At 60.7% G+C, this 15,302-nt stretch overlaps 1 protein-coding gene across 8 annotated transcripts; it reads left to right on the top strand.

The window, feature by feature from the left end:
* Positions 1-3,220: 3,220 nt before the first annotated feature.
* On the top strand, positions 3,221-14,046 carry SEMA4C (semaphorin 4C). Of its 8 annotated transcripts, none has more exons than XM_077958489.1 (15): positions 3,221-3,625; positions 6,107-6,252; positions 7,600-7,748; positions 8,105-8,167; positions 8,313-8,411; positions 8,540-8,636; positions 8,759-8,875; positions 8,963-9,114; positions 9,198-9,373; positions 9,699-9,843; positions 9,933-10,155; positions 10,287-10,399; positions 11,899-12,056; positions 12,144-12,214; positions 12,338-14,046. In XM_077958489.1, the coding sequence occupies exons 2-15, from the start codon at positions 6,144-6,146 to the stop codon at positions 13,165-13,167; spliced, it is 2,502 nt and encodes an 833-aa protein (XP_077814615.1). In that variant the 5' UTR covers positions 3,221-3,625; positions 6,107-6,143; the 3' UTR covers positions 13,168-14,046.
* The last annotated feature ends 1,256 nt before the right edge of the window (positions 14,047-15,302 follow it).

Raw genomic sequence — 15,302 nt, 5'->3', positions numbered from 1 at the left:
TGACCACTTGCCCTCCAGATCTTTGACTTTTCCAGATCCCTAAGCCCTTGGGAAAAGGCTGGGGGATATCCTGATAGGAGCCACTGGAAAATCCGCATCCGGGGCTGTGATGACGGATGTTTTCCTGCTTCCTTTTGGTCCTGGTGACAGGGAGGGGCTGGGAAGGGAAAGGCGTCCCAGGTGGGCGGCTTTGATAACTCTCCTTTGGAGGAAGTAGGGAGGGAGAGTTCTTTTCCTATGCCTATGTCGCCAGTCACCGCGGTCCCCAGGCGCTCAGAAAGACCCTTGAAGGGTAGCTGACCCAGGCTTTCTCACTTCCCCGTCTGGGGGATGACAGCAGTCCTGGCTGCCTTGGAAATCCACCGGGCAGCGTTCACCAGAGAACCCAGTATCCACCCCGGGCCTCCCTCCAGCTGCCTCAGGAGAGCTGGCAGGCGAGTAGCTCAAATGAAGGGCAGTGTGGCCCACAACCAACATCAAGAGATGGGGAAGGGGACTTGCTTTTCAGGAGAGACTCCTAGGTCATCTCTAGGGGCTGGCCTGAGCTGCTGGGTGATCTCTGAAGACCCTTGAGAGGCATTTAGCACAATTTCAGTCTTTCCTTGACCACAAGCAGTTGTCACTGCCTGAGTCCCAAAGTGTGGATACCTTCCATAGAATATGCTAGGCCCTAGGGAGACTAGCCAGGTACATGCACCTCCCCACACCCCCAGTACATGGATTAGTAATTTTTGTCTTAATCGAAGACCCAGAAATCCTTTTATTCTGTCCGTTGTACTTTCATTTAGAAGTATGAATCACGAGCAAGTAGCCATGCAGGAAACTGTATCCTCTGCCCACCCCCACAGAAAGGGCCAGTGCCGGCATGGACGGGATACAGCAGGAGGTGCCTGAAGGTGGAAAAGGGGAGGGAGCTGGGAGCTTCTGAGACTGTTTGGGAGGATAAGCGCGTGGAGTCTATTAGCTGGAGGCTTGTACATCCCTGGGCCTCCAGAACCCAAACGCCTGCCACTGCCCTGCCAGTGAAACCAAACCGGTTGCCTTTTGAAACTTTCCACTGAGGCCACCTTGGAGTCAGAGCCAGAGAGCTCAGGTCTCTACCTGGCAACCTTCACACCTAGAGGTGGGGGGATGGGGGAGTAGTATTGAAGGTGAGGAAAACCAGCATGAAACAGAGCATTGTCAGGATAGATGGCGACTGTGGAAACACAGAATTGGGAGTCCCAAGACCTGATTTAAAAATTTGACCTTTCCAGTCTGAGCAATATAGTGAGACCCTGTCCCGTGTGTGATGGCATGCACCTGTAGCCTTGGGAGGCTGACGGGGGAGGACCGCTTGAGCCCAGGAGTCCGAGGTTACGTTGAGCCATGACTGTGCCACTGCACTCCAGACTGAGCAACAGAGCAAGACCCCATTTCTAAAAAAGAAATTCTGACCTTTTTATTTCCATGACTTGGGGCCAGTTGTTTAATCTTTTTGACTCATCTCCAAAAGGGGAGTAACAATACTTATATTTTTATTTTGTCAAGGCAGGGTCTCACTCTACAGGCTGGAGTGCAGTGGCACAATCACGGCTCACTGTAGCCTCAACCTCCTGGGCTCAAGCCACCCTCCCACCTCAGCCTCCTGAGCAGCTGGGACTTACAGATGCATGCCACCACGCCCCGCTAGTTTTTTGTTTGTTTTTGAGACGGAGTCTCACTCTGTCGCCCAGGCTGGAGTGCAGTGGTGAAATCTCGGCTTGCAGCAAGCTCTGCCTCCAGGGTTCATGCCATTCTCCTGCCTCAGCCTCCCGAGTAGCTGGGACTACAGGCACCCGCCACCATGCCCGGCTAATTTTTTTGTATTTTTAGTAGAGACAGAGTTTCACCGTGTTAGCCAGGATGGTCTTGATCTCCTGACCTCGTGATCCACTCTCCTTGGCCTCCCAAAGTGCTGGGATTACAGGTGTGAGCCCCCACACACAGCCACGCCCCGCTAGTTTTTTTTTTTTCTTTTAAATTTGGGGCTGGGTGTAGTGGCTAACGCCTGTAATCCCAGCACTTTGGGAGGCATAAGCGGGTGGACCACCTGAGGTCAGGAGTTCGAGACCAGCCTGACCAACACGGCGAAGTCCCATCTCTACTAAAAATACAGAAATTAGCTGGGCATGGTGGCACATGCCTGGTCAACAAGGTGAAAACCGTCTCTACTAAAAATACAAAAATTAGCCGGGTGTGGTGGCAGGCACCTGTAATCCCAGCTACTTGGGAGGCTGAGGCAGAAGAATCACTTGAACCCAGGAGGTGGAGGTTGCCGTGAGCCGAGATTGTGCTACTGCACTCCAGCCTGGGCGAGAGAGTGAGACTCTGTCTCAAAAAAATAATTTCTTTTGTACAGACAGGCTCTCAGTATGTTGCCCTGGCTGGTCTTGAACTCCTGGGGTCAAGTGATCCTCCTGTCTCAGCCTTCCAGATTATTTACTTTTTAAAGAGTGGAGTAAGAAAATGTACATCAAGACAAGTTGCAAAAATCTAAAGCACAGAACACAAGTGAGGGCCCTTGCGTCTCAGTTTACCCCCCCGCTTGAATAGATGGGGGTCTCTAATCAACACGAGGGTGACACATCTTCTCCCACCTTGTCAGCTGAAGCAGGAGGCCTTCCCTGCCCATCCCACAGTCATTATCTGCAGCATCTCCAAGGCCACAGCGTTTGTCTTTTTCCTAGTGGAAAAGAGCTGGGAAATGTGGCTTTGGCCAGCAAGGGAGAAGGGGCCTTTATGTGTACCAGCAAAGACCCAATTGTTACTGAAACCAAACTGGGCTGCTTTTCTTAGTTATCTCCACCACTCTTCTGGTCTCCACTTTTCAGATGCCAAGTTTTAACCCAGAACAAAAGCTGCTGTCGGACTGATTTATAATCCAGATCTGCTGACGCGGCCTGAAGTGTTCCTCCCCTCCAGGACTGCACCCTGGCTTAAGGTTACCGCCAAACCTCAGGGCCTCAAGTCCCTTCACCTCTGCCTTTTGCCCCTAGCCAGGAGGTAGCATCTGTCTCCAGGTGCCCGTGGGGTGTCCTCCATGAGGACCACCTCTTCTAACCACCTGCCCAGCTCAGAGGACCAGCTGGCAGGAAGGACGCTGCACCGCCCATGAGGCCAGAGCTACAAGTTGTTTCCAGGAGTGGCTGTGGGCGGAGGCTGGTGGTTCTGAAGGTGGCGGTGGTTCTGCAGCGTGGCTCCCCCCAGCCCCTTTCATCTGAACAGTAGGACTCATGCCACTTGTTAATCAGCCTTCCAGTGGCACCAGGAGTCATTTTCTGGGGAGAGGCGCTTTGCCCAAAGCGTGAGAAGCAGGAGCAGACCCCTACTGTAGATTGAAGAGTCTTCCTCGCTGGTGAAGCCCTTTCCAGACTTGAGGGCAGGGACCAGTGGTCCTCGGGGCCTAGAAGGAGGCAGAATCGGGGGCCAAAAGGCAGACCCCTCTGGTCCGCCCCAAGAGACGCCTCGGTTTCCCCACGTGCCTCCCCCGGATACTCGCCTCGACGTGGCTCGCCCGCGGTCGTTCCTGCAACTGCAGGGTCGGGAGTCCCTCTCCCCAGCCCAGCCCGCCGGGGGTCTTCGGGGGACACTTCGGAAAGACCGGGTGAGTGAGAGTCCCCCGTGGCCAGACCCGGAGTCCCTCCCCCGCCCCACCTCCCTCCGGGCGCTGTGGCGCAGCCCGCGACTCCGAGCCCCGGGGCGGCCGGACACCCGGCAGGGCTGAGGTCCGGGCACCCGGAGGGGCGGAGGTCCGAGCCCCCGGGCGGAGAGCGGGCGGGTCCACAGGTCGCTGCGGGTCGCAGCCCCCTCCTGAGCGAGGCTTCGCGGCCCGCCCCCGGCCTCCGCTCGACCCCCCCAGCCTGACGTCAAGGGGAAGGGGGCGGAGAGCCGCGGCCGCGCTGGAGAAAGAGCCGGCGCCCGCCGTGGTGGCGCGGGGAGCCCGAGCCCAGGGGCGCGGAGCCGGGCGGGGACGGAGGGGCGGTGGCAGAGGGGCCGCGGAGGACTGGCGGGCGCGCGCGGGCAGGCGGCGACGCGGGGCAGGGGCGGACGGCGGTCGGAGCCGAACGCGAGGGCGGCGCCCGGGGACTGGAGCTGCGCGCGAGAGGTGAGCGAGGCCGGGCTTGCGAGAGGCTGGAACCGCGGGGCCCCGGAGCCGCCGCTTTGTCCCCTTGCGTGGGCAGGGGCTGCCGGATGCGGGAGGGACAGGGGCTGGGGCGCGGGGAGCCGCGGCGGCGGAGACTCCTGTCCGCGGGGATCCTTCCTGCGCCCAGCGCGGCTGCTTCGCAGGGTCCCGGGAGCGGGACGCACAGCGCCTACAGCCTGCAGCCCCGGGGCCGGAGGGACGCGCCAGCGAGGGGCTACGGGCAGTGAGGGTTCCTCGCGCGGTCCGGTCCGCGGCCGGGATCCTCGCCAGGCTCCCGGACTGCCCTCGGCGCTCCCACCCCCGATGGAAAGTTTGGGGCGGGCTTGGAGCGAGGCCGATGTTGTGGGATCGGATTTCCCTGCCGCGGCCCCCCGCCCGCCCGCCCGCCCGTTCCGCTGGGGAGGCGGGTTGTCCCGGAAAGCCAGGCCCCCGGGCCGAGCCGGGCCGCGCTGTCCCCGGCTGGAGCGCTCGCCCTGCAGGGAGCGCCGCGGTCCACGTCTGGCCGCTCGGGGTGGGCGAGGGTGTGGGGCGCCCCGCCTGGAGCCAGCACCCCTCCTCCCAGCCCCCTCCCCCTGGCTGCCCGTTTGCTCGCCCTGGGGTTGCTGCGGGTGGGCGCACCGCTACCGGGCGGATCCTCGGAGCACGCCGCGGGGTGCAGCCCGATCCTCGGGTAAGGAGCCGGGTGGGGCCGGGGGCGTTTTGCGGGGCTGGGCTGGGGCGCAGCCCCCGCCCCCCGCCTCCCGCGCCGGGGCTCTGGGCCGACAGGGGGCGTCCGCAGGCCGGGCTCGCCACGCTCCCCGCGCCGCCGCTTTGTTTGCGTTCAAATCCCTGGAGCTGGGGGAGGGGAGAACCCGGGGGGACCCGGGACGGGGTCTTGGCAGGGACCCTTTGTTTGGGGGTGAGCAGGTCCCCAGCTTCTGCATCTCCGCCCCCGGCACGGGAAGGCTGGAGCGGGGGAAGCCAGTCCCGCTGGCCCGCCCAGGCCAGGGTCCCTGGGGCGCAGTCCCCGAGTTGGGAAGGTTCGTCAGAGCCGCGGGAGCGCAGCGGGTGCCGGCCGTGCGCGGCGTGTTGCCAGCGGTCGGGGTGGGGGAAGCCCCTCACGTCCCTGCCCCTCCTTCCCCCCACCGCCCGCGCGCGCCGCCGGAGTCCCCGACTCGACCCGAGCTCGCTGCCCCCGCCGCCCCTCCGCCAGAGGGCTGGTGTCTCGGAGGAGGCAGCGCGAGGAACAGGATGAGGCCCTGGTCATTTCCACGCCCATCCCACCCACTTCCTGCCTCCCTCTTGGGCAACAAAGGGGCCTCGGGAAGCTGGGCCCCTTCGCTCCCGGCTCTGCTCCCACTCCTGCCCTGCTGATGTGGAACGGGGTTTGGGGTTCTGCCGGGCTATTGTCTGCGCTGGGGAAGGGGACAGGCCGGGACAGGGACCTCCGCCCGCAGCCGGCCGCACCAGGTCTCCCTGTGGGGCTTTCCCGACCGCCTACCCCACCGCATGCCCCCGTCGCGCTAAGGAGTTTTCCTCCCAGAATTAGGTGTTGACGGGGTCCGGAGCCCCAGTGGCTGCAAGGCCTTCTGCCTGAGATTCTTTCAAGAAACTCTCAAATCTCTTAGGCCTGAGTGTGTATGTCGGGGGGGGGGGTCCCCTTTTTTCTCAAATGACTTCCGGTTGTGCAGAGGTAGTGGGGGGTCTGGAGGCCAAGGAGGGCTTCCCGGAGCCTGTTTAGCCTGCAGCCGACTCAACTCCTCCCCGCTTCCCAGGGAGACCCGTGGTCTTTTAGGCAGAGGCCAAGTGTGGGGACTTAGGTCCACCTCCAAAGAGAAGGGGAAGGAGGGCACCGGGGCTCCTGGAAGGCCTGATGAGGAGTCCCGTGGCCTCTCCTGCTGCGGGCCCCTCTGGTTTGCTTTCTCTGGCTGTGATTTCTGACCATGTCTTTTCCCTCAGCAGGACAGCTGGCCTGAAGCTCAGAGCCGGGGCTTGCGCCATGGCCCCACACTGGGCTGTCTGGCTGCTGGCAGCAAGGCTGTGGGGCCTGGGCATTGGGGCTGAGGTGTGGTGGAACCTTGTGCCGCGGAAGACAGTGGCTTCTGGGGGTGAGTGCCTGGAGGGGTGAGGAGGAAGTGGGGACAGGCTGTTGAGGAGTTGCCCCCCTTTATTCTGATGTGTGTGGCACAGCTTTCTAAGAAACTCGAGTGACCCCAGGGTCCAAGAACAGGCAGTGCAGGTTGGGACCTGGGGTTAGCCTCCTCTGGGGGAGCTCTGTCCAACTCCCCACCCCAGACTGCCTGCCCAGGTGTGCGAGGGAGAACCTTCTGCCTCGCCCTCTCCACACCTCACTTCTTGAATTGTCACTGGTGCTGGGAGCCTAAAGAGAAACTAGAACCGGGATAAATACAAACTGGAGGCTCTCTCCGCTGGCTCCCCAGGGCCCCCCTAAGACCTCCTACTGCCCTGTAGTCATCATACCCTCTGGTGGCCCTGGAAGTGTGTGTGTATGTGCACATGCTCACATGGTTGCCGGGGCACAGTGGGGACCCCGCAGTTCCCCGTGTGCACACACCCGTGTGAAAGGTGATGTCAAGTGTTTGTATCAGCCGTGCGCTCTGGGGACCTGGGATGAGCTCACCTCCCACAGGCTCCACTCAGGTGCCAGTGAAGCCCTGCCATGCTGGCCTGTGTCTGGAGCCATCGTTGCCTCCAGAGACTAAGGCTGGTTTGGGGGGACCCTGAGGACAGGTTGGCAGCCATATTTGGCAGCTGATATAGGAATCACGTGACTATATAAATGTCATGGTGCCCTGAACGCTGGGTGGCAGCAAGACTTCCCAGGCCCCAGCCCCATCTCTGCTCTCTGAGCCCCTAGTTTCTCCGGACCTCCCTGGCCTGGCTCACAGCCCAGCTCCCCTCCTGCCATCCCCGCCTGTCCTAGTGGCCTGCTGTGCTCGCATCTCTGGCAGCCTGGATTGGGGTCCTCCTGGAGTGAAGGGTTTCCTGAGGCAGGGAGTACTCATAGCCATCTGTGCCTCCTGCCCTGCTGGACTCTGATAGAGGCAGCGGGCAGCAGGGCAAAGAAGGAAGCAGCAGCCGAGGAAGTGAGGGTGGGGTGGGGGTGCCCAGCCCAGCCCTGTGGCCGGAGGTGCCATTGACCCTGAGAGCAAGAGCCATCAGTCTGATGGCTTCCTCTGGCCGGAAGCTGTGGCTGAGATATCCTTCCTTCCGCCCAGCAGCCTGGATTTGCCTCCTCGCAGCCTAGGAAAGGCTAGGGAGGCCCGGGTGGAGCTGTCAGGGCCAAAGGCTGTTTCAAAAGTGTCCTTTATTGCCAGTCAGGGGGTTTGACTGGCATCTGTTTGTGGCATGGGGTGGTGGCTCTCATGGAGGAAGACTGAGGGCTGTCGAGCCCCAGGGGTCCTGCCCATCAGCAGCCACGCTTACCCCTGCAGAGCTGGCCACGGTAGTGCGGCGGTTCTCCCAGACGGGCATCCAGGACTTCCTGACGCTGACGCTGACGGAGCAGACTGGGCTTCTGTACGTGGGGGCCCGAGAGGCCCTGTTTGCTTTCAGCATGGAGGCCCTGGAGCTGCAAGGAGCGGTGAGAGGTGGGGCAGCGGGAGGCAGGCAGGCCTGCCAGAGGGCAAGGTGCAGAGGGGCTGTGCTTGGCCAGGTGGTCCCTCAGCCTGGCGGCCCCCACAGAAGTGCTGCCACTGGGCATCTGGGACCTGCCCTCTGGTTGGGGTCAGCATGCGGCATTCCTCTTCTCTCTGGCACTTACTGAATTCTGTGTAGTGGGGTGGTTTGGGGCTTCCATTCTGTACTGAAGGAAGCCCCCAGAGAATAGGGCCCATACCTCTGCACTGGGCGTCCCTGTGTTGCTGCTGCAGGCTGTGCATGTAACACGTGCTCAGTCCGTACCTGTGACGTGGCTGACGTCCCCTTCCCTGTCCCCAGATCTCCTGGGAGGCCCCTGCGGAGAAGAAGACTGAGTGTATCCAGAAAGGGAAGAACAACCAGGTGGGTGCTTGGACGCTGCTCCTGGCGCTGCCTTCACCCCAGGGCGTCTGCTTGGACGCTGCTCCTGGTGCCGCCTTCACCCCAGGGCGTCTCCTCCCATTCTGGGCCTCACGCTCTCACTAACCGGACATCTTTCTGCCCCCAGACCGAGTGCTTCAACTTCATCCGCTTCCTGCAGCCCTACAATGCCTCCCACCTGTACGCCTGTGGCACCTATGCCTTCCAGCCCAAGTGCACCTACATCGTGAGTGCTGCCCTCCCATCTCGGTATCCCCAGTCCCCCGCCCTCCTCGCCCTTCTCTGGACTCTTGGATGTGGCCCCCAGGGCCCCGCCCTTGAGCATCTCCTCATCACCTCTCTCTCTGTCCCTAGAACATGCTCACCTTCACTTTGGAGCGTGGAGAGTTTGAAGATGGGAAGGGCAAGTGTCCCTATGACCCAGCTAAGGGCCACACTGGCCTCCTTGTGGGTGAGTGGCTGCCCCCCATGCAGGCTGGGTGAATCCTTGGGGCTTGGTTCCACTTGGGGCTGTGTTGGCCGGATGTGTCCATATCTCATGTACGGTCTGTAGCTGACTGCTGTCTCCCTTAGATGGTGAGCTGTACTCGGCCACACTCAACAACTTCCTGGGCACGGAACCCATTATCCTGCGTAACATGGGGCCGCACCACTCCATGAAGACAGAGTACCTGGCCTTTTGGCTCAACGGTGAGCCCCCGGGAGCCTGTGGGAGCCATGGGTGGGAGGCCCCCCAGGGCCCAGCGCCTCCCTGCTGACCTCCTCCCGTTCCCACAGAACCTCACTTTGTAGGCTCTGCCTATGTACCGGAGAGTGTGGGCAGCTTAACGGGGGACGACGACAAGGTCTACTTCTTCTTCAGGGAGAGGGCGGTGGAGTCTGACTGCTATGCTGAGCAGGTGGTGGCTCGTGTGGCCCGCGTCTGCAAGGTACCAAGTCTCACAGCGGTGGGCCCTGGGAGCCCTGCTGGCCCGGCGGGGCTGACCGGCAGTGTCCCCTTGCCATCTGCCAGGGCGATATGGGGGGCGCGCGGACCCTGCAGAAGAAGTGGACCACGTTCCTGAAGGCGCGGCTGGCGTGCTCTGCCCCGGACTGGCAGCTCTACTTCAACCAGCTGCAGGCGGTGCACACCCTGCAGGACACCTCCTGGCACAACACCACCTTCTTTGGGGTTTTTCAAGCGCGGTGGTGAGTTGGCCAGGGCTCCTGCAGAGTGGGGAGGAGCTGGGGTTCGGATCAGAGATGGTGCATGGGTGGGAACCTGGACCGGGCCTCGGAGGCAGTCCAGGAAGCCAGGTGTCCAGAAGCCAAGGAGAAGGCTGGCACCTGCCCCTTTCCGAGCTGCCTGTGAACAGGCAGGGCCCTATGCCAGGTGGCACTTTTGAGCTGCCAGGGCATTCTGGTACCCATGGCTGTTTTGTGCCAGGCCTTGCCTTCCTGCTGCTTGCCCTGAGCTGGGGTGGGAAGGGGATAAGGTGGGTACCTGACCCTGGGCTCCCTCTCACTGCGACAGGGGTGACATGTACCTGTCGGCCGTCTGTGAGTACCAGTTGGAAGAGATCCAGCGGGTGTTTGAGGGCCCCTACAAGGAGTACCGGGAGCAAGCCCAGAAGTGGGGCCGCTACACCGACCCTGTACCCAGCCCTCGGCCTGGCTCGGTGAGTGCTGGGGCAGGGATGTGTCTCCCCACCTAGCTGCGGTGCCATCCCACCCTGCTGATGGCCTGCCCCCCATATCCTGCCCCCAGTGCATTAACAACTGGCACCGGCGCCACGGTTACACCAGCTCCCTGGAGCTGCCTGACAACACCCTCAACTTCATCAAGAAGCACCCGCTGATGGAGGAGCAGGTGGGGCCTCGGTGGAGCCGCCCCCTGCTCGTGAAGAAGGGCACCAACTTCACCCACCTGGTGGCCGACCGGGTTACAGGACTTGATGGAGCCACCTATACAGTGCTGTTCATTGGCACAGGTGGGTGCATGGGTATGCAGGCATGGCTGCTCGAGGCTGGGCAGAAGCCCATGTGCCCAGGGCAGGGAGATTTGGAGCTGCCCCACAGCCCTGTGCCCTGTCATTTACACCTTCCCGTCTGCACCCCTCAGGAGATGGCTGGCTGCTCAAGGCCGTGAGCCTGGGGCCCTGGGTTCACCTGATTGAAGAGCTGCAGCTGTTTGACCAGGAGCCCATGGGAAGCCTGGTGCTGGCTCAGAGCAAGGTAGTGAGTTGGGCCCTATCTGCCACCGTCCCCAGCACTGTCCTTCTCGCTCTGTCTGTCTGGCTGCTTCTCCCAGTTGGGCCTACATGCTTGGCCAGTGCAGAGTTAGGAACACACACACGCATGGACGCACACCTTGCCTAACCTGGGGTGGGTTCCTGGAAACGAGAATGAAAACAGAATGGAATCTGCGCTGCACGGGGCCATTATATACAGCCAGGTCACGAGGCCGCACTCCCAGCATCAAGCCTTGGTAACTACTCCCATGTTTCCTTCAGACCCTCCAAGCTGTGCTGTGGTCCTGGCTCTGGCCTCTTCCCTGACCATGCCCCTGTGACCAGACCTCCCAGCCTGTGAGATGTTTATGACGCCTTCACCATGGTGGTTTCCTTCCAGCCCCCAGCTGCTCTCTGGTCCCCGCCCTCCATGTCCGTGACTGTTTCCCTGAAGTGCTTGCATTATATCCTTGTGCAATACTCCTTTTGGTTTCTTTTGAGTCGGAGTCTCACTCTGTCACCCAGGCTGAAGTGCAGTGATGCGATCTCAGTGCACTGCAACCTCCACCTCCCAGGTTGAAGCTATTCTCCTGCCTCAGCCTCCTGAGTAGCTGGGATTGATTACAGGTGCCTGCCACCACGCCCAGCTAAAGGTTTTTTTTTGTTGTTGTTGTTGAGATGGAGTCTCACTCTGTCGCCCAGGCTGGAGTGCAGTGGCGTGATCTCAGCTGATTGCAACCTCCACCTCCCAGGTTCAAGCAATTCTGCCTCAGCCTCCCAAGTAACTGGGACTACAGGCACATGCCACCATGCCCGGCTCATTTTTGTATCTTTAGTAGAGACAAGGTTTTACCATGTTGGCCAGACTGGTCTTGAACTCCTAACCTCAAGTTGGAGATTTGCCCACCTCAGCCTCCCAAAGTGCTTGGATTCCAGGCATGACCTGCTGTGCCCAGTTGCCTTGTGCAATACTCTTGTGGCATGTTTACTACACCTCCTGAACTTTGATTTGTTTGCCTTTTACCACCTATTGTGACTCAAAATTGTCCCCCAGAACATGGAATAATGGCAGAAAGAAAGTGTGTGGTTGAAGAAACCCACAGATTGGCATCCACTGTTGAAACAGGAAAACATCTTATGTTATGCTGCTGCTGTCGTGAGGGCTGATGGGCCTTGAGAGAAATGTATTTCCCGCACTAATGTGTGTGAGTGTGTATGATTATACTTTTTGGCCTCACAGCCCCACATCTCTTTCTAATAAGGTCACGTCTCTAAGGGGCTTAGGATTGCATCTGGCCTGCGTAAGCCCTTTGCGTTCTGCAGTTCTTAGAGTTCCCTTTTCAGCACTACAGCTCTGCCTCGTTCCCTTGTTCCTCCTTCTGGTGCCCCGTCCTGTGCCCCCTGCAGAAGTCCAAGCTGTCCCCGTGCTGCGTTCTGGTCCGGCCGCCCCTCCCACGGTGTGGCCCTGGCTGACCCCCCTTCTGCGCCCCGCTTCTCTCGCAGAAGCTGCTCTTTGCCGGCTCCCGCTCTCAGCTGGTGCAGCTGCCCCTGGCCGACTGCATGAAGTACCGCTCCTGTGCAGACTGTGTCCTCGCCCGGGACCCCTATTGTGCCTGGAGCGTCAACACCAGCCGCTGTGTGGCCGTGGGTGGCCACTCTGGGTGAGTTGGGCTCTACATAGACCAGGACCAGCAGGGACTCAGGGTGGTTGGAGCCAGGCTGCTGATGTACCCTCCATCCCCTACCAGATCTCTGCTGATCCAGCACGTGATGATCTCGGACACTTCAGGCATCTGCAACCTCCGAGGCAGTAAGAAAGGTGAGCTTTTTCATTCCCCTCGCATCGGGCTGAGCCCGGACCAGAGCTGGAGTTTCTGTTCTCCTCTTCCCTAGCCCCGCTTTCCTGTACTAACATGCACTCTCTTTTTCTCTGCCACTACAGTCAGGGCCACTCCCAAAAACATCACGGTGGTGGCGGGCACAGACCTGGTGCTGCCCTGCCACCTCTCCTCCAACTTGGCCCATGCCCGCTGGACCTTTGGGGGCCGGGACCTGCCTGCGGAACAGCCCGGCTCTTTCCTCTACGATGCCCGGCTCCAGGCCCTAGTTGTGATGGCCGCCCAGCCCCGCCACGCTGGGGCCTACCACTGCTTTTCAGAGGAGCAGGGGGCGCGGCTAGCTGCTGAAGGCTACCTTGTGGCTGTCGTGGCAGGCCCGTCGGTGACCTTGGAGGCCCGGGCCCCCCTGGAAAACCTGGGGCTGGTGTGGCTGGCGGTGGTGGCCCTGGGGGCCGTGTGCCTGGTGCTGCTGCTGCTGGTGCTGTCACTGCGCCGGCGGCTGCGGGAAGAGCTGGAGAAAGGGGCCAAGGCTACTGAGAGGACCCTGGTGTACCCCCTGGAGCTGCCCAAGGAGCCCACCAGTCCCCCCTTCCGGCCCTGTCCTGAACCAGATGAGAAACTTTGGGATCCTGTCGGTTACTACTATTCAGATGGCTCCCTTAAGATAGTACCTGGGCATGCCCGGTGCCAGCCCGGCGGGGGCCCCCCTTCACCACCTCCAGGCATCCCAGGCCAGCCTCTGCCTTCTCCAACTCGGCTTCACTTGGGGGGTGGGCGGAACTCAAATGCCAATGGTTACGTGCGCTTACAACTAGGAGGGGAGGACCGGGGAGGGCTCGGGCACCCCCTGCCTGAGCTTGCGGATGAACTGAGACGCAAACTGCAGCAACGCCAGCCACTGCCCGACTCCAACCCCGAGGAGTCATCAGTATGAGGGGAAACCCCCACCGCGTCGGCGGGAAGCGTGGGAGGTGTAGCTCCTACTTTTGCACAGGCACCAGCTACCTCAGGGACATGGCATGGGCACCTGCTCTGTCTGGGACGGATACTGCCCAGCACCCACCCGGCCATGAGGACCTGCTCTGCTCAGCACGGGCACTGCCACTTGGTGTGGCTCACCAGGGCACCAGCCTCGCAGGAGGCATCTTCCTCTCTGTGAATCACAGACACGCGGGACCCCAGCCGCCAAAACTTTTCAAGGCAGAAATGTCAAGATGGGTGTTTGTCCGTATTTGCACGTGTGTTTGTGTGTCTGTGTGTGTGTGTGCACGTGCGTGCGCGCTTGTGGTATAGCCTTCCTGTTTCTGTCAAGTCTTCCCTTGGCCTGGGTCCTCCTGGTGAGTCATTGGAGCTATGAAGGGGAAGGGGTCGTATCACTTTGCCTCTCCTACCCCCACTGTCCCGAATGTCGGGCAGCGATGTACATATGGGGGTGGGGTGGGCAGGGTGCTGTGCCCCTTCAGGGGGAGTGCAGGGCTCGGGGTGGGCCTAGTCCTGCTCCTAGGGCTGTGAATGTTTTCAGGGTGGGGGGAGGGAGATGGAGCCTCCTGTGTGTTTTGGGGGAAGGGTGGGTGGGGCCTCCCACTTGGCCCTGGGGTTCAGTGGTATTTTATATTTGCCTTCTTCCTGTACAGGGCTGGGAAAGGCTGTGTGAGGGGAGAGAGGGTGGGACTGCTGTGGATAATGGCATACTCTCTTCCAGCCCTAGGAGGGGGGCTCCCAACGGTGTAACTTATTGTGTCCCCGCGTATTTATTTGTTGTAAATATTTGAGTATTTTTATATTGACAAATAAAATGGAGAAAATGAAACGATTTCTGTGATGGGGCTAAGATGTTTGGGCTAAAGCCCTTCTGGGTACCGAGAGGGAAAGCTCTCTGGGTGGAGGGAGGCTGGACAGGACCTCCCCCACAGTCCCAGGGCGGCCACCACTTTTGTGGTCCCTGCCTGCCTGCCTGTGGGAGGGAACAGCCCAGCTCCAGTGTTTTCCCACAGTGGTGGCTGCGGCGCTGGGAACCAGACCATGGCCACAGCCCCTTGGGAGCCAGCTTTGGCTTCTGGCCAGAAGGAGAAGTCAGGGCACTGGGAGTCCAGGGGAGAAGTGGAGTTGGGGGGCGGGGGTGCCTTCCCAGAACTCAGGACGGTTAGTGGGAGTGAGGGGCCAAAGGAGTGGAAGGTTGTGGAGATGAGATCGTTGTTTGTGTGAGGATGGGGTTCTCAACCCGCTTAGGGGAGGAGAAATGACTTCCAGCCTTCTACCCACCACGAATGCTTAGGGTCTTCAGTGCCCCAACTGGGGGGGGGGAAGGAATTTACACCCAGTGTGCACCAGACCACTGTCCTGGAGAGGGACTGGCACAGAACCCAACCTGCATTCTGTTGCTCGTGCACCCTTTCTAAACCAGTCAGGCCGTGGAAGTGAGGTCTCCCCTGTACACTTGATCGTGGCGTGAGCAGGCAGCTGCCTGGGTTTTAACTGGGAATTGAGAAGGCTGGGGTCTGCTGAGGAGCACGCTGCGCGGGTTCACGGTCTGCAGACGGCCGCCCAGAGGGTTTTGATCGTGAAGACCGATTCGGTAAACTCGGCGCCCACTGTGGGGCCAGGGGGTTCTACACAAACCAAGGCCCTGCCCCTGCCCTTGAGGTAGAGCTACAAGCAGGAGAAGTTGTAGCCACCACCAGCCCCTTGCTGGACTTGTAAGGAAGAGCGGGGTACGGGGACGAGACCTTTCCAGCCGTCACTTTGCCGCTGCCTCGGGGGCAATCGGCCTTGGCCCAGGGTGGTGCCAGGAAGAGGGGGTAAAGACCGCGGAGCGCGCCCCGGCGCGATGGTTCACGCCTGTAATCCCAGCACTCCGGGAGGCCGAGGCGGGCGGATCACGAGGTCAAGAGATCGAGACCACCCTGGCTAACACGGTGAAACCCCGTCTCTACTAAAAATACAAAAAATTAGCCAGGCGTGGTGGCGGGCGCTTGTAATCCCAGCTACTCAGGAGTATGACGCAGGAGAATCGCTTGAACCCGGGAGGCGGAGGCTGCAGTGATCCGAGATCGCGCCACTGCACTCCAG

This window comes from Macaca mulatta, chromosome 13 (genome assembly GCF_049350105.2).
Source record: "Macaca mulatta isolate MMU2019108-1 chromosome 13, T2T-MMU8v2.0, whole genome shotgun sequence".
In the NCBI taxonomy this organism is placed as follows: domain Eukaryota; kingdom Metazoa; phylum Chordata; class Mammalia; order Primates; family Cercopithecidae; genus Macaca; species Macaca mulatta.
The sequence above is the reverse complement of the archived record's forward strand: the minus strand, read 5'-3'. Positions and strand labels throughout refer to the sequence as shown.